Consider the following 19,522-nt stretch of genomic DNA (forward strand, 5'->3'; position numbering starts at 1 on the left):
CACATGTTTACTTATCAAACCAGACACGTGAACCAAATTTTTTGTACTGTGAAGAAAAATAGTTTGCCAAACATTTCAAGATAGATTATGGATAATCTTTTAAGAAAATCCGTTCAAGTCTGTGCAGTCTGAAACATCTAAAAGCAAAGCCAGAGTTCTTTTAACTCGTCAAGTCACAGCATAGCATCGTATCAGAAACGGTTCAAAAACCGGCCAGATATTGTCAGACCAGTTTCTTCCATAGCTCACTATAATCACCGGTCAAAAGCGGTTATTATGAGTCAAACAAGAGTCCACGCCGTAATGTAATTCAATTAATGTAAAGTATGCACTACTTGACTCTAGCTGGACCTCTGCGTGAATGAAACCTCATTGCCAGATGCATTATAAAATTCCACATGTTAAAACGATGAATAGGTGAATTTTCAAACGTTTCACACTGTTTCACATGAATGAATGAGAAAAATGTGTAAGACCATCAAGGTGTTAATGGCGATATTCTAAAAATGAATTTGGTACAACCGGTCGGTATAGCAAATGATTATAATATGAAATGAATAATGAACCATATCAATTAAATTAATTTATTTCCACGTCTAGAGTTTGCGGTTATTTAGAATCGATAAAGATTACCAATAGGTACAACAATAAAATCGAGGGTTCGTATTACACATAGCGTATTGTATGTAACGGTACTTAGTTATTTCCAAACGACTATGAATGGCTCATTTTAGTCGCTGTCTACATCTACGACCGGGCCCGTCTAGCTCTACAGGAAAATCACTCCAACCGGACATGGTGAAAACGAGATTGATTTGTTCGATACTATACAATAAACCTGAACATGAACTATCGTAATGTATAAGTCCAAATGAATAGCGGGTTCAATCAAACACTTTGTACGAGAGTAATAAAATAAATCTTGCTAGTCAAATCAGCCGTGGAAATTCTTTTGCAATTCGGAGTTCGAGGAAAAGGATCGCCATAAAAAAGTTTCGATGGTGTCCTGAATTTAAAATAGCAAAGGAACAGAGTTTAACTGAAGTGGACACTGTGACAGCAGAATTACAATTACAAACGAGCGTATTTCAGGCGAAGCATATATTATAATGCCAATCCTAAAAAAACCCACAATATTAATTTACATAGGAAAACAAAACAATCATGCCAAATTACCATAAATTCTGTGCTCATGTAAATTATTTTGACCAGAAGTCAATTGATGACGTCGCGAGGGTCACAAATCAGTCGTGTGGGTCGTATCATAAAGGAACGAGGTTATTGCGACGAGTGCCAATGTCGGCGCGCGATGGGAAGTGATCTGCGACAACAAACATCACAATGAATGCATTCTTCGTGGGAACGCTGCTGCAGCCAGCCTCGTCTCCGAGCCATAATGCGCCTGAACCACGGGTGAACGATCTGAGCTCGTGGAGCGAAACAAACAACGCGTCACGAACAATGACACATTTTTGACATCGTCTACATGATCTCTATGCAACGCTAATTTGTTTAGAATGCTTATTGCCCATAATATTAACAATATTGCGTGAGAAATTCAAGTTCTCGCGTTTTTTATAATAAAGAGCATTTATTAATTACTTCCCATAAAAACATTTTGATTACCGAGTCAAAAAACATAAATAGCCATAATTTAAAAAACTTCGTTTCGGCCGAATCATAATTTGAGCTGTAACGAGCGCGCACTCGTTTTCGGACGCAGCGGAGCCTCGCCTCGCCGCACGCAACGGGTGATATAACTCACGCTTCCACAGGCGGGATGACTCGGATACTGGTTTGACTAACGTTAGTTTACGTCGTACCCCACATTTCTAGAAACACATTTCCGGAAAATGGAATTTCTCGAAAGTTCGCGCAACGAACAGCAACTAACCTAGATTACAATACAAAGACAGCCCCAATTAACTCGACTCTCGGGAACGTCGAGACGACATCGTTACACCGTCAAAGCATTTCACCTGCGACGACACAGGAAGTCGGCGACCAGCCGGATTTCGCGGGATCGCATCCGCGCGCTTGAAAGCTGGTTTCGCTTAAACTGGCCAAATAAGTAGCGGGACGTGACCAGTGACCAGTGACCACCCCTCGTCGGGGACTTCACAAAAACTGCATTTTCTCGAGGCCTTCGGAACATTGGCCGAAACTCATTTAAATGCAAGCGAAATCGTGACATGCACTGTAGACGACTTTTGTATGTAAAGCGGCGAACATAAATCTTTCTCAAGTCTACACAACGACTGTACGGTGCCGTGCGGTCACGCTCCATGCACTGTTTGTATGAAATCCGAGAATTCATAAGCGATCGCAAATGTATATGCGATTGATTGAAAGAGAAACCTTGCATTTCAATAACATAATGATCGAGGTGAAACTGAAACAGTTACCACCACACAATAGTCAACAGAAAGCCAGCGATCGGTTCCAGTGGAGTGCAGGAAACGCAAAATAGGAAAATTTTTAGAAAATAGTACGGCATAATGCAAATCTGCAAAAGCAAAGAAAGCGCAAAGCATATTGACAACAGCTCAGAAACGATATCAGTAAGGTCAAACGACATAATTAGTGTATCTGAGAATTATTTGCACACGATAACGAAGCTAAATTATACGAATTAAGATAGGTAGAGTTAACGCTAAAGCAGAGAACTGGTTGGTCGGTGTACAGAACAAAAAACTTAGATTAAAACCACATTAGAATTTTAACAAGAAATAATTATAGTAAGCATAACATGAAATATCTGAATGCCTTATTATACAAGGATTCCGAGAAATGTGTGCTAGGTGAGACGAGTGCCAAAACCACACTTCGAGGTAGGTAAGGGGCGCGTGCGGCGATATTTTAAGAAAATTAAAATTCTAAAAATACAAAGGTAATTGACACGCAGCTTGCAGGGCGTCTCCGACGGGATAGATGCTCGTACGTAAACAAACAATCCACTAACCATTCCAAGTGAACGTTTATTGATATTGCTAGCACAGTTAGCATTGCTAACATCTGCAAATCGTCTTAACACGCCTATAAAATGCAAATCACATTTAAAACCTGTTTTGTGTTTGTTTCAAACCTGTTTGTAGTTGTTTTAATCAAATACATAGAATAATAAACCCAAGTAGGGGCAATACTTCACTGCGTGGGTTTTCATCCCGGAAAAAACTAGCATCAAATTCTAATCTTAAGAATTAAATTATGATTCTAAATACAATCGTCATTACGTACATAGTACATTTTCAAACCACTAGAAATAACTTGACACTAACGTAGAAATAAAAACTTAGATGAAAATTCGACAATCCCCGCGATAACTAATCTGAAGATAACACACAATCAGTAGGTAAACTTATAGAAGTATTTGATAAATGACGTAGAAACCAAGGTCGACGCTAACAATAGACTTTATCCGTGTGAATATTTTTCAAAACTAACACACAAATGTAAAATTGACGACGTCAATCGTACTAGAGTGAATGGCGTGATACCTATAAACAAGAGAGATGACATCATGATAGCATCATTCCGCGAATACAAAATGTGGTAAACGCACCTTTCTTGGCGTGCTTCTCGCGCTCCTTGTCCTTGTCCCGCGCCTTCTTCTCGCGCTTCTCCCTCTCCTGCTTCTCCTTCTCCAGCCGCTTCATCTCTTTCTTCATGTCCTTGTCGTTCTTCTTCATTTTGGTGTCATCGATTTTCTCGGACAATATGAAAGTTCCCGTTTGGAGCTTCGTGTCCGTGTCCTCCTTCGGACGCATTTTCTAGCACTGACTCGGCACTATCAACTCACACAAGGATATTGTAAAATATACGAACAGAATCCAGTGTAAATTCACTCTCGGGGAAATTATCTCGGAGTTTCGTCGACGTGAAAAATTCAATTCGGCACAGATCGGGCCGACGCGAGCGACGGTTTATCGTCCAGGTGCACTGGAACGGCCGCTATCGGCGAGTCCTAATCGAAGTTATCACTGCCACTCGTGAGCGATTTCAAAACGCAAAGAGCGATGATACGGGGATCGAATGATCGCGAGAGCCGAATCGCGGCGCGCACCGACCGTGACTGAGGCCTGGGGAGCACTGCGACGGCGGCGCCCTCGCGGCCGGCCTCGGCACTGCGCCCCGGCTTGCGCAGGCGACGCGTGCGACCGTCCGATTCTATAAATAAAGCCTCACTTCCTATACACTATGGAATCAGAAGGCGATTTATGGCCAATGAACCCATGAAAGCTTTTCACGAGGAATGACTAAGCCAAATTTTGAGCCGAATGGTCTAATTTGTTTCGACTAATGTTTACGTCTGCTTCGATGCCAAGGTCTCTATACATGACTGTTACTATTGAACAGTGAATAACACTCATTCAAGGTTTTGTGAGATTTTAAGTGGTACCTACTCGAAAGACTACATGTATGCCCAACTATAGCTGTGACGTGTAAGTCAATTTTTGTGGGCTACAAATCGAGACAAGTCTTGTATGTGAATGATGAAGGTATTTGATTGATATGATACGAAGGTGGTATTGCGGTCATTTTCAATGAAATTAAAAACTAAAGTAAATGTAACGCTAACGGCATTTCCAATTATGCAACAAAAACAAGTAAGTAATAACAATCAATTCGTGTTGCTCGGTCAAAACATGACTGCAATTACTGTAATCAAGATGAGTCGTAAATGCGGTCTACGTAATTGAAAATCTCGTCTAATTGCTTCAATTAGGCATGTTTTCCAGCGAGTTCCCAAACACAATACCCACGTGATTCAACGTTGGCTGTCGAACTAATCGGTTCATTGTTTCCCAGCGGGCGCTACCGCCGTCGCCGCCAGCTCCCGACACAAAGGGTAAAAAGTTCACAACTCCTTTCCCAGGCGCATTGAGCCGTGTCGAGGCTGCGGTCGGACGGCCGGCGAGCCCGGCGACCATCCTGAGAAAGCGGACAGCCGATACACGACACCCGACGCATTAACATAGGACCCCATTTCAAGCGAATGATCATTGAACTATCTGAATTGCAGCAGGATATTGGAATAACTGCAAAATTTCTTCTCAAGACTTAATACTGTAAATATTTTAAAAAATAAGTAATTTTGAAGATGTTTGAAGAAATTTTACAAAAAACCATTCTACAAAGTTGATTCTGAGCATCTGAGCTACTTCAAAATGTAAAACAGGTCCGTTGAATATTTGACAGCATGATTTATAGAAAGTACTTAGGTATGCAAACAATAAAAAGCAACGATAGCAAAAAGGCAACAAAATGCGCCCAGCTTTCATGCGCCAAGCTTGCGAAAGTTAGGCTAAAAAGTTTCTGCTATAGTAATTACATACGATCAAACAATATCAAACCACTCATCTGGGTAGTTTTTTCGACAGGGATCTTCAAAGTCAAAATGACTGTAATAATCAGCTTTAGCTGTACACAAACGTCCACCACCATATTAGAGCGATAAATGATATGAATATGTACTTTGTAGGCGATCTAATTTCTAAATTTTATCTGAAAAGATCATCGCGAGAGCGCGGCGTGATAAGAAGACCCGCGCACCACCCAGCGCGCGCGCAAGATGGACCGTTTAATTAGCATCGACGCGCAAGTGCCAGCCTTCCGAGTGCACTTCATTGGCTATTCATTCCACCCAATCGTTATTCGCTGAAATGTGTTAATGCAAATTACCTGTGCCGCCAATACCGCTTCTTGGAATTCGACTTCGTATTCTTTATTTCACGAGAATTCGCGAAATTACAGGTAATCTGGAGAAAACTTACGTCTCATAACAGCTCATCGGCGAAGTGTGATTTCCGCAACTCTAGATAAAAACAATGGAAGCTCACGCAAACATTTTCTTCTGAAACCCGAGTCTCAAAGCGATGACATAACAATCGACACGGGCGCGGCGCACGTACGCCTCCAGAAAAGGCTCTTCGCAGCCGACGAGCCAACTTAGCAGTGTCGTAACTCGGAAGTCACTTAGCTAGATACAAGGCTTGTATTATGGTAGCTTAACTAGTTTCAGTGGGCGCGAGATACGTGTTTCATCAGGGTGATCTTATTTTCAGAGAGCCTCTTAAAAATAAGGATAGGTCTTTGAAATGTGTGAATATTATATTACAACATTTACAACGATTTGTTCAATTAAGCATAAAAAATCAATTTTAACATAATATTAATTAATTTTAAGCAAGTGATTACAAAATACTAAGCCTGAACTAACTAGAGAACTAGTAACTAGATGTAAAGAAGACGGCAAGGTAGAGTCAAAGTTTTCTATGGTACCTACACAATCTATTACAATGAGTTCCGCAAATAAATCTCTCGCATCTGAAAATATTCCAAATCGACAATCAATCTCTACCGCAATGTTTGACTGGTAACACACGTTTTACGTTTCAACGTCAATTCTCTAAAAAGTTATATCCGTCGATCTTTAGTCACGATTTTTTTGAGCTCACGCTGATTTTCAAGTTTCTCATTTTAGATCGGATTAAAGCTGAGCTAAGTTACTCCATATTTTAGAAGCAACAAAACGAAGCTTACGTCCTTAAAAAGGTATTCTACATAAAGTAACTAAAAGTGAAGAATTTTACTCATCACCAAACTAATGGGTTACTTGTCTCAAGATACCAACCAACCATGCAAAGCTTCTCAGAATACATTAGACTGAATGTTACATTACTGTTACATTTCAGGAATTTCCAAAACAAATGCGACCCTTCTCGGGCAAATTGGACTAAGCCCAAGTGCAGCTAGGAGCAGTGGCAGCGGCGAGGCACGCGCACGCAAAGGTGTGTCCGCGGTTCCGGGGGCAGCGACCGGCGATCCCGGGACATTTGGACCAATCGTGTTTGCGACATTATTGAATTGAAAATATTGAAATGTATTTACAATTCAAGACCTTTGATACCGGGACATTTAGACCAATCATTTTATTGACATCACTTTTCATTAGGTTTGTTTTACCTATGAGAAGACCCAATTTTTGTTTGTTTATCGTTATTTACATTGATTTTACAGGTTTTACAGCCGGTACCGGAAATGCTTGAGTAGGTATTGTGTATAAAATTTAAAAGAATCTTGTGGCACATTACATCTTAAAACATTACATACATAATTATTTTTTACGTTAGTTGAAGTTTTATGTGTTGAAATTACTTGTGGTAATACAAGTAAGTATACTTTCGTTTTTCTCTTGTACAAAAATGGGCTTTCGTTTACTTGTATAAATATTCGTTGACACCTTTAAACTCAGTCAAACGCACCCATATCATATACCGCTCAAGCTGAGAGTATTTTTCTTTATTTACTGTGTTTACAACGTACAAGTCGGCGACTTCGGCATTGCTTTCGACGCCCACGCGTGCGCGGAAGATGAGCTTTATTGCGCAGGCGTCATCACTGACGCGAAGTAGGTACATCCTTACGACCACCGAGTTGGGCGCCAAAGGCTTGATGGACACGTCGCAAAGATGCTGATGACATGTAAAGCAACGATCAAGCGAGAGTTCGAATGTTGATATTGGACGAAAGAAATAATGTTATGAGCTTGTGAACGCCGTTTATTGGACGCGACAACTTGCCACCTCTTCTTTACTTTGTGGTTGTGGCCGACCACTTTAAGAAAAATTTGATTATTTCATTTAATATACGAGTACTACTCTTAATTAATATTACTCAGCTATGCAGCAGACTGATCAATGATCAACGTAATTAGAACAATCAATTATTTATTAATTGCAAAACAGTAAAACTGTCAGAAACGATCGAAACTATTATTTGCAATAAATCATTTGGACACTAACAACACTTGACCTAATACGCTGGTTATAATTAAACACAAGCGTCTCGTTATTAGCAGCATCAATTACATTGCTGCTCTAGCAGTGCAGTTGTCTGTATTGGACCTTGTAAAGACTGCATTGTATGGGTCCATTAAACGATTGTCGCGTCGTCGTGTCCAGTGAATGGGAGAGGCGGGTTATCTTATCGGCTGACATTTATAGTTTGTAGTCGATTGCGAAATAACCAATCGCGTTCGCTGGTGAAGACGTCTCGGCTATTCGTACTCACACCTGAGTTATTACTTCAAATACAATCTTTCGACGCGCACTAACGGTCAGTTACGACAGTAACAGGTACCTACTGGAATTTGTAAATTACTTAAAAACAAAGAAGCTTCTGAAAAATCCTTATGTACATAGAGTGGCTGGCTACTGAACAAACTCTAGTCTAAAGCGTGAAATACGTGATCTAATATCAATCCAACAAAATCATTAAATTCATTGCATACTTACATCATTATTAATTATAATTACGAAATAGTAAGTTCGCCGATCATGCACGACGCCGAAAGTCTAAATTAACAACAATGATATTATAGAACTATAGATATGTTACGTTCATAGAAATTACGATTTTAATCCGTGCCGAGCTATTCCAAATTGCACACATTGACAAATGTAACTGATAAGTGAAACAAAAGATACGAAATAGCACGCAAATGAAAGAGATAGCTATAGTTTTAACGATTCTGCACTAACTAATCTATGTCCGCAGCGCACGCATCCTTATCGCTCTAACGTCAAAACAAGATCGCTTTCTCTTTCTTAACTTGAACATGGCGCATGGCGTCTTGATTGTTTGCATAAATAATTGAAAATATAAATACTAAATAATTTTGCATAATCACATGTGGTAAGAGATCCCTTGTATTTTGTTTACTTTAGAGTCATAATTGGTACACTTTCGAAACACACACGATGGCATTTTTTATTTATTTTGGTAAGAACACAGGAACTTACGGTGTGGTACACGCGATTGCGCACGACGCAGGCCACACGAAGACTAAACACAAGACGTCCCAATTGGGACGTATTTGAGTATTCACAGCGCGAGCGCTTATAACATATCTGCTTTTGTTTTTATATAATATCATTGATTAACAACTACACTATCACTAGCCGCTAGAGCAACACTCATTAAAAATATTCAGTCAGGTTTAAGAACTCGTTAGCACGCCCTGATTAATAAACGAGCCGATCGTATTTGCAACGCATTTCGCGACAACATCGCGATTTCTTGATAAGAATCCCCGGAGTTTCCAAGTACGTTGCTGAGTAGTAACATATCCTGTCTACTTATATATTTGGTCTAGATATCTCATTTTATAGCATATCGTCTGCATATTTTCCCTTTCAAATTCCGTCCAGATCGTTACATCTGTGTCCACAATAGGCCACATGTCGGTTCGGCTGTCGGCTGTCATACGGCGGCGCGCGTACACACCTAGATGGCATGACCTGCTTCGTACATATCGACACACCCAGAGCTAGAGATGTGACTACGACAAACATTCGATTCGACATAAAACATTAAAAACTATTTCAAAAAGTCCTATCGCTCTTAAAGGCTACTATGACTATCGTTTTTATAGGCTACTTATGACTGCTTTCCTGCTTAGTTTGCTAGGAAAAAAGTGAGGTGCGGGAGCGTCCTGCAACAACGCGACACCCGTATAACAGCAATAACCAGACTCGAAAATACTCAAACGACGTTAGGAGGAGAAAGTCCTTCAAAAAAATCAAAAAAGTAATAATTCAAATGGGAAATCCTGAAATTATTACCCTTCATAATCAAAATATTTTCTCTTCAACTGAAGCAATGGGACTATTGAGAATTACGATCTCAGAATTCAATCATTACTTAATTAACCATACAAAGACCTTATGTAACCGCTCATTGTCGACCGCTTGGTTTAATTAGCTCGCGGTCACATCACTACAGGAGCCTATTGGAACCGGTAGCTCGTTTTGAGTAAAGGCTGGCTCGCCTTCACCCACTTATTGAAATTCGTAATGGAGCCGCTCCACCCGCTCTGACTCATCGCCATAAATCCTCCGAGTTATAACATGCATCGGCTAGAAAGTAAAAGTAAGACGGCCCACGAGACAAACGGTAAGATTAGTGATGCAACCGGATGACGCCGGAGACCCGCACCGCACCAGGAACAAACAGGTTGAGCCGCACTGACGTCTTCACGCGACGGAGATACAAGGAAAAGGGAAAATCAAATCAAAAATCAAAAATATTTATTCAGTTTAGACCACAAGTGGCACTTATGAACGTCAATAGAAAATAATAAAAAAATAAAAGGTAGCCCTTATGGGGCACTTTACATGTCTCCTTATCTTTTGGGCCCTACCAGCGCTTCGAGACAAACATATGGCAAGTGCTGAGAAGAAACGCCGGAACAAACTCAAGATTATTCTTAACCTTTTGAACCTTCAGATCATCGTTGTCAAGATCAGCAAGATTCATCATTTCAACCAACAAGGCCAGAGAGGCTGATGAACATGATTTATGTGGCTTTAGCGAAATAAATTATGTAATTTACTTAATTCAATAATAAATACTAGTAACTTCATTATAGAATCTAGCCTAATAAAACTGAATCATTTTAATAACTGTATTAATTAATGCCAGTAGATCAAGGCTATTTTATCGTCATTCTCTAGATATTTTGGGTCAATTAACTCAATAAATCTTTATCAAACTAAAAGAAGCTCTTGGAAAAACGAAGACAAGCATGCCGATCATGAACTCATTGAGGAAAGGAATGAGAATCCTGACTGCGATAAATGAGAGCTAACGCGGCTGATGGAGGCAGCTGGCGCTTACCTCTCTGGCATTTCGGATCGCACATCATTAGCGCTTGTCACCGTCGTATCATTATCTTGGCGACTCAATTATCTGTCCAGTTACTCATCGCAGTGCACCGGGAGAGTACCGTTGGCCTCCACGGAGACCAGCTAACGGCGACATGACGGACAATGTCGCGAACGGTACGTGCTGTGTCAATCGAGGCGGATTGTCCGTTTACAATATTACGAGTATGTGGGTCGAACATAAACGGAATCAAAATGCAGCATGCTGGATGGATCGCATTGCCTTCATACATAATATTATGTTTTGTTCCATTAATGATATCTTCTCACATAAAGATTAAATAACGCTTCACTTTTCGTCGAAACGTTTTTGAGACACGAATCCAACAAATGCAGTCGAAAACTTTTCGAAGTCGTGAAATACAAAGCATATCCAAGCAACCAGTCTCTAACATCTCACAGCGGCCTTCGGCTGGTCGTTGCACTGTCTATTCGGAAGGCGTGCTTTTGAGGCAAGACGAAAACCATTACCACAATATAGGTGTTATGCAAGATCCACCAATATTTTAACGACGGCAAATGTAACCTACATTCGCAGGTGCAGGTCTAGAGACAAACCTTGGCGTATTGGCGCAATAAAACGTTACGCCAAAATTATTTGTTCCAATCTCCACCCAACAATCAAGATCTTGCATTACGCAGGAAATATCGGTACACGTAACTTGAATTAAATAATGTAACTTATTGCCTTTACTTAATAACATTACGCTAGTAACAGCAGGTTACGTAGAGACACTAGACAGGCAGAACAATAAATAGATAGCGATGGAACCAGTTCTGCACCATGTTTTTTTCTTTTGTACTGACTGTGGGAATAGACGAAAATCGAAAGCTTACGTTATGGCAATAACTAAATAACAATGAGATAATGTAGCCAGACAAGTTGGTGATTAATATTCCCAATCCATCACCGGAGGAAAGTTTTGAAAGGCTTAACGCTACATTCGTGTCTAGTTTAGCATGTAAGACGTAGAAATCACATTAACTGCAAATGAAATGCAATAAAGCCAATATTCAAGCCGTCCACCATCAATAACGAGTGTTCATTTGAATTACATAACAATCTTTTTAATAAATAACGATTCACTGAACACAAAGAGAGATTTGCCTGATCACGTTTCGCATTATGAAATTGATTAGATTGAAATAAAAAACGCTGTGTATTACATTTACATATTATAAATACGGCTCTAGTGTATTGACTGACAAGGGAATGTTTTGATTGCCAGGCCAGTCCGGCATTTCCACTTGCCGTGTGCTTCAGGACTAGCTTTTTATAGTTATTCTTACGGTGTTTATGATGCTTCATCTATCTGAAGTATAACGACAGCAATAACAATTTATTTCATGATTTCCGTAAACAGAGCCAAGTTTGAGTGGCTAGTTTCACGAGCCGTGACGAAGGTCGTGCTGGTGACAGCGTGATCACAGTCACAGCTTCACTGCCCTAACAAAGGACAACTTTAAATGAAATCCGGAATGAAGAGATTAAAGAGCATTTTATCAATTAAGATTCGTCGCAAAAACAACTTAATTATTACGTTTATAATACCTACTTACTACACATAGTAAAAATAAAACTTTCCGTCCATAAAACTGGGACTTCGATAACTTTTGCACTTGTTTTTCTCGACGCTTGTGGAGATTTGCAACAACAGAAAAAAACCGGTTAAAAGAAAATAATGTTCTTATTGGACTTTTATGAAAACATCTTATTAGATTGACAAAAAGTCCAACGCTAGGTTTGAACTTAAAGAATACAGAATGCAACGTAAAATGTCTAACATTTAGATATCAAACTCATGATAACTTGGACTCCTCCTGTAAACGATTTGCTATTGCTAATCGTCGAAGTGTTTCATTTCCCAGACTTGTCGGAGTGTCGGACGCTGTTACGACCGCTATCAAACGGTGTTAACGCTCCTCGCGTGATCGAACACTGGCACTGCCCACGCGCCACTGCCCGAACCTCAATACGAGAAAACAATCATTAATTCATTTAGAGCGAAAGGAATTGACTTTTGACCCAAAAAATTGTATGGGAAACGGTCGGTCTCCGTATTTATCTAGCAAGCTTAACAAACAGCAAGTAACCAAGTCATTTTGAAACAGCAATGAGAGCAGTGTCAACGATCGCTTCTTTGTAAAAAATTAAGTAGGAGACCCGATAGCCTTTGTTCCATGGAGCTGCGAATATACCTATGCGATAAGAAATTGTTATTGGCTACAAAAGGGATCACCGGCGGAAACGGCCTACAGTTCCGGCAATATTATCATACTTTCCCGAATTCAGCCATTCCCAGCTTGTTTCTAATGTGAAATTCGATTCTTATCTTTTCTCGTGCCCTTTTCCCAAGAAACGGACGTTAGAGATTAGTAAGCACTTGTCGGTTGATCGGCCTGTAACCGGAGCGCTCGACAGCGACACCGCCACCGGACACCGTGCCGCTCCGCCTGCCGCCTCGGACACCGATCTGCCGACACACTTCACCTGCTCAGCGCCAAGAACAAGGAGCATGGGAAACTCAACGCGGTTTCATAGATCCGGCTTCCGTCGTAGATCTTACTTTGCAGAGTTTGCGTCATGTATTAAACCGGTCAAAATCAAATCAATTTGAATTCGCCTTTTCGGCCTTTGCGGCGAAATGTATTAAGCCACAATTCTGGAAGGAATCGATTGTGGTTCGACCCTTTGCGTTTTTATAGCTAGCGGGCTTTTCGTTCGTTTCAGCCAAATGACGTCCACTGCTGGACTGGCCAAATGCCTCCCCCAAGGTTTTCAACAATGAACGGTCCTGTGCTGCCCGCATCCAGGCTCTTCCCTACCTTTACCACCTAGTAGGAGGCCTGCCCACGCTACGTCTTCCAGCCACTCGAGAACTTTCCTGCCCATAGCTAGCGGGCTTTTAGCTGTAATAAAATTCACTGAATCTAAGATTACATGATGTACTTACCTGATGATACCAGGTAAGTGCTGAAGTGACTTCACCTGGATCTGATCTCAGAACAGTGGTCTGGTCAAGTGGTCTTTTTGTCTTGACTTTTATGCTCAGCTTTCATAGCAGTCAATGAGGCGATTTTTTTACAGATTAAAACAAATTGCAAATGAATGTCGTAATTAAATGGCCTTTAGGTGATTTCAATTGGAAATAAGAATGAATGCTAAAGTAATAAAACATTATAATAATACCACAATGTAAAAAAAAACAGTAGACTCAAGGTACTTTCCTAAATTCTGCCTACCTAGGGAATTCAATGTTCAAGATGGGGGATATCGCGACGAAGACTATGATGCTCTACCACGATTTCCCTGGCTTCAGAGTTGCAGTCCCATTAACATTAAAACATCTTTTAAGAATAATCACATTAGGTCATTAACTAAATTATTTGTTATTATTATACATAAATTTAAATTTGAAGTTCTGCCAGGTTAGTAAACATTTGAGCTATTTAATGGTTCTAATCTGAGGTACTGCAAATTATGATAGTACTAAATCTATTACAATACAATAGTCATCATTAGTGGAAGATTTATGGTAATTTTATGTAAAAATAAATAAATAATATCTTTTTCCCTTATCACTGTCATGAAGGCCCTTGTTGTAGCTATATTTTTGATGACTTTAATTACTGTTCATAGCAACTTATACTGTGACAATACCGGCTGTTACAAAATTGATAGCCGACTGCATTCAAATACAGAACCATTAGCATTAATTACCTGGGTGACCCAGTTCATTCAACGAATGATTAAGACATTTGTGAATAGTACTCAAGTTAGGTACTTTGTAAAACACAAAGTTGGGTATCAAAATTAGCTAGTTTTTAGTTTAAAATTCATCTGCATTTCTAGAACTTAGTATTTAAAAATTCAGTTATCATTGCAGATAAGGTGGTATTGGCTGTAGCCTGTGCTGAAACTTGATAGTCACATTTCAACAGATACCAATAAGCAGGTCTGCAATGCAGTACACCGAGATAATAAATATGATACTAACAAATGGGTCATTCCATGACAAATGTTACCGAGGGTGAAAAACTAAATATGTTCTTTTCGCATTAAATCTGATGAATTTTGAAAGTAAACATTCCAAATTATAATGTGCAACAAAAACAATCTGCAAGAAACAAGTAATTTTTAAGTTATTAGTCTTCAAAGTCTATACTTAAGTCAACTGTCTGAATGATCATTTTCTCTCTAATTATTGGTAATACGATTTAAAAAAAAACTATCAATCTGTGAAACGTTTTGCCACTATATGATTTGAGGGTATTTATCATAGTATTGGTAGGTAGCGCCATAGTCCCAAATAAATTGATAATCATCAAGTTCTTAGTGTGTTTTCTTGTTACTTCGGCGATGTAACACCCGAAACAAAAAAACAGGTATTTGTTTTATTATTGTACCTTACACATGGATTAGGATAACAATATTTGGTAAAAGTAAGGTCATGGTAGTAATGATTTCAAATACTAACTAATTTCTGAGCATGATACTAATTTAGTATGTTTCTTTCTTGAGTAAAAACTGTAACACCCGAAACGTTTCGGGTATTACATTTTTATTTATACGTCGATAATGTGTGTATATTGCTTGGAGAAGTCAAAAAGTATTACTGTGAGGGTCCTTCGACCTTCCACTAGCGCTGGCGTCGGAAAAGGAGTCATATTTCTCTATTTAAGACATTTTTGAAATGTCGACTCAACACTAAAATTAAGATATTGCTAAAAAGTCTCGATGTTTGACATTTCCATTAAATATCGTAATTAGAAATTAAAGTAATGCTATCTCAAGCCAAAAACAATAGAAAAAGCTATATTCTGAGGAAAAATTAAACTTGAACTTTGTATATTTTTTAAAAAAAGATGCTTCGTAATTTCAAATCAGAATTCGCTCTATTTGTGTTTATTTGTTGTACTCCTTATTTTGTAGTACCTAGAGACTAATAAAACACCGATTTTATCGATAAAACGAGTTGCATTTTCGTACTCGTAACACCCGAAACAGAACCATTGTAACACCCGAAACAAAGAAAAAAATTATAAAAAAATAGTAAAACGTTTTATGTAACAGTGATTGTATGTTACATGGTTTGTAAATTTTATACTTTAGAAGTCCTGTAAGTTTTAGGTATAATTCCTTAAGAAAATTCGCTAAATTTCGAGTAAATGCAACAACAGTCAGAAAGTAGAGGCAAAATCTCGTAACGCCCGAAACGCACACTTTTTGGCTCATATTTTCGTTATCCTACATTCTAAGCTGTACAAACTTTATTATTTAGATAAAGCAACTAAAAACGGACAGATTAAGGCACTAATATTATTAAAATACTATTTCAAAATACAAGAAATTGTTGAATATGTGTGTACGAACGTAACACCCGAAACGATGGAATGACCCAAATGTTTCTTTACACCAGTTATGCCTGTCTGTGTAAGGCGCCATAGAATACTGATGATTGGTTGTAAGACCATAATTTTGAATATATGAATACCCTGAAATACACCTTACATAAACTTTAATTTATTTCCTGCTTAGAAAAACACATTACACACAAACACAATTATCATGTAGTCAAGGCCGAGGTAATTAGCATCTCAACACCGGCATAATCACTAACCAACTTGCTAATTACTTCACTCTGCTGTTGCCTAATCATAAAACATTATAGAATATTTCCTAAATAACATTTTAAAAATAAAGTAAAAACACTACAAACTGTAGATTATCTAACCCATTAATAGAAAGATATTTTTTTTATACATATAATGTTTATCAAAATAGTATAAAATAGTATGCGAAACAAGCACTTCCATCATCGTTAAGTATTTCATTTAGTTAATTGGTACATAAACTTTAATATTTTAACCTCTATACTGTCGGAATTTGGGGACGCATGAGAAAAATCAATAATTTCGCCAAAAACAAGTGGTCATAGCGACCACTACAATTTCTTATAAGAATTCTATATGGGAAGGCAATAAGCTTTAGCATCGCGAAAGGACTTTGTACAGTTTCAAAGTATGTATCGCGTAAAAACATTTCAAGTTAGAAGTAGCCGGTGTAATGTACTCACCCATTTTGTTTCACCTGCCGTGCTCGCGCGAAGTCTGCTGATCAAATAAACTCTTCAACCAATGGATCTCCTTCTCATTATCACAGGAAACACTTAATATTTCACTAATTCACTGCTATTAGTACTTATTTATCTTAAAAAACTGTACTTCAGCGCTAGAAATTAAATAATTTGCGAAGCGTTGCGCTCCCACTTCCTTACACAGCAACCAGCTGTCAGTGCCGCGCGTGCGTTCCGAATCGCAACTTTGCCTGACAGTTTGTCGCGTTCGTTTCTCAATAGGAATGGTCGTGGCTTGGAAGTCACGCAGTGTAAATATCTGCGAATTCACGCCCTTGAATTAGGTTTTCTTATCACTAAGCAAATATAAGTATTTGTGCACTTAAATAAAATGTAGAGTTAACAAAGCTGCAAAATATGTTGTGCCCTTAGATTAATAAAACCTAAGTTTTATTAATCTAAGGTTGTGCCTTTAAAGGCCTATAGCAGCTATTGTAGCATTTCTTTCCCACCGGGAATATGAACCTACAATATTACTAAAAAATATTTTATTAAAGTTAATACTAAGCATTTTGATCTTAAACTTTGACCCAATACGATTTTTAATATTTTTCTGTATTAATTGATGCTCAAATCAATTATTTTTTTTACCCAGCTGCTACAGCTGTCTGTAGAAAAAATATTTTCACTAATTTGTATTACTACATAATTTTAATTAATTAGATTATGGCACGAGTGTACGAAAGTACACTAAAATTTTTGGTGCAAAGGGATGGAAGATCGGGAGATCCCTTTATTTAAAATTTAGTGGTTTAGTGTAATCCATACTAACATTCAAACATTAAAAATAATCTTTACTGGCAACACAGATAACAAAACTACAGTTGGACATTTATAAAAAGGACAAGTTTAAAATTTAAAACTGTGTAAGAAGAAGCAAACTGGAAGCAAACATTTTATTTTAACGACATGAAAGAATATATTGACAACTTACAAGTATTCGGCCAATGGTACAAATTTCCAGGCCAGGAAGGATTAAAAAAAAAAAAAAAAGAAGAATACCCACCCAACATCATCAAATAACATTTTTTTACATTTAGGGAAATCCCCGCGATCAAAAAAATAATTAGTACATTTCGGACCTTTAAGATAAAGGGTTAGATTTTTTTTTATGCTGTTGAGATGCTCGTTTTATTCTTCTTGGTCGTTTAGAAAGAAAGTACATTTGTTTTCTGGTAAACGACTAATGAATATAAATAGCTATCTTTAATAGATTTTATTTAGTTTAACTCCCAGTAGAACCAGTAAAATGGAGGATGAAGAATACCGACCTATACTGACGGATTAACTAGGGAATAATGAAACAAAATCGAACAGCTTCATAAAATAAGTGCTTTATTGATTAAAATTAGTAGGTAATATAGGTACATAATTTAAATTGTAACGTGTTGTTAAACAAAATCTATTACAGGATTGTGGTTCTTTGACGATGTCCTCCTCGACATACTATTTACAAATTTTGGGAAAAAAATAACGTTTTTAAATTTTTGAAACATATCGCTCATGCTGAATATATTCAATGATTCAATCAATGTCTTAGCAGAATGATAAACCCCTATTAAAATCACATTCTTTACACATACCAGCAACATTCTGTAGGCGAGTGTGAGATTACTATTATGCTTGCATCTAGAACTATACGAAATTTGAAAGGAAATTATCAAACAGGTTGTAATAATATACTTAATAACAATGCAAACACTAGTTCAGACTTAAAAGAAATTATAAAATAACTACACAGATAGTAAAACGATAGATCTAAACGTTAGATGGAATCTTCCATGATGTGCATCGAACGTATAATTTCGCACTGGTCTACACAACGGCTACGATTTGAAAATCGAAATCTAGCGGCAGCCCTGCGCGGCCGCACTTAGGGCGCTCTCAAATCAGCATTCATTTCAACGATTCTAGTAGGCACAATTACCCGTACAAGAATTATTATGAAAAATTTTAAAATGTTTTCAACAACAAGAATTTATAATCGAAACTATTTCATAGTACGAAAATAAAACCAGGTGGCGCTGTTATGCAGCGGACTAGACTAGGCTACTTCAGTTTCTAGCAACAACAATATTGAAGTTAATTAACCTCTTACCTACGGGAGGCACCTATAGTTGCCAAGTCAAAAGTCACTTTTTAATACGGGTGGCATCTATTGTTATTTTGGCAAAGCCAATACTAAATCACGGTTTACGACAAAAAAACAATAAAATTGCGAATTAAGTGTAAAATGCGCTTATAATTATGAAACAACATTAGTTGCAGAATATAATATTTCCAATTTCAATACCGTAAGTCTCATACTTTTTTAAATATCTTGATGTAAAGTGGAGCAAACAATTTTATAGGTTAAAATACCCCGTATTGAGAGGCGACTTTGGTTTCCAAGGGCCCGTAGGTAAAGGGTTAATTTACAGCTTAAACTAAGCAGATGTGAATATAAGTAGCTATTAACAAAAAAAACTTTAAATCGCAAGACAGCGCCACCTGGCGACAAGACTTATCTTTAGAGCCTTCATTTGAAAGCGCCCCAATTCCTATGCACAACAGCTTTAACTATACATCTAGAGAATCATTACTTTGCGAACCGATTTTTATTTACATATACAACCGAAACTATTTAATAAATATTAGAACCTTAAACTCTCTGTACAT

At 38.1% G+C, this 19,522-nt stretch overlaps 1 protein-coding gene across 1 annotated transcript in view; it reads right to left on the reverse strand.

Moving 5' to 3' along the window:
* LOC135083950 (actin-binding LIM protein 3) overlaps positions 1-4,113 on the reverse strand; it is an 83,222-nt gene extending 79,109 nt beyond the window's left edge. The window contains exon 1 of the mRNA XM_063978714.1: positions 3,563-4,113. Within this exon, the coding sequence (XP_063834784.1) occupies positions 3,563-3,767 (205 nt within the window). The 5' untranslated portion in view covers positions 3,768-4,113. The remainder of the gene's footprint in view (positions 1-3,562) is intronic.
* Between the last annotated feature and the right edge of the window lie 15,409 nt (positions 4,114-19,522).

The sequence above is a fragment of the Ostrinia nubilalis genome, chromosome 24 (assembly GCF_963855985.1).
Source record: "Ostrinia nubilalis chromosome 24, ilOstNubi1.1, whole genome shotgun sequence".
Lineage (NCBI taxonomy): Eukaryota > Metazoa > Arthropoda > Insecta > Lepidoptera > Crambidae > Ostrinia > Ostrinia nubilalis.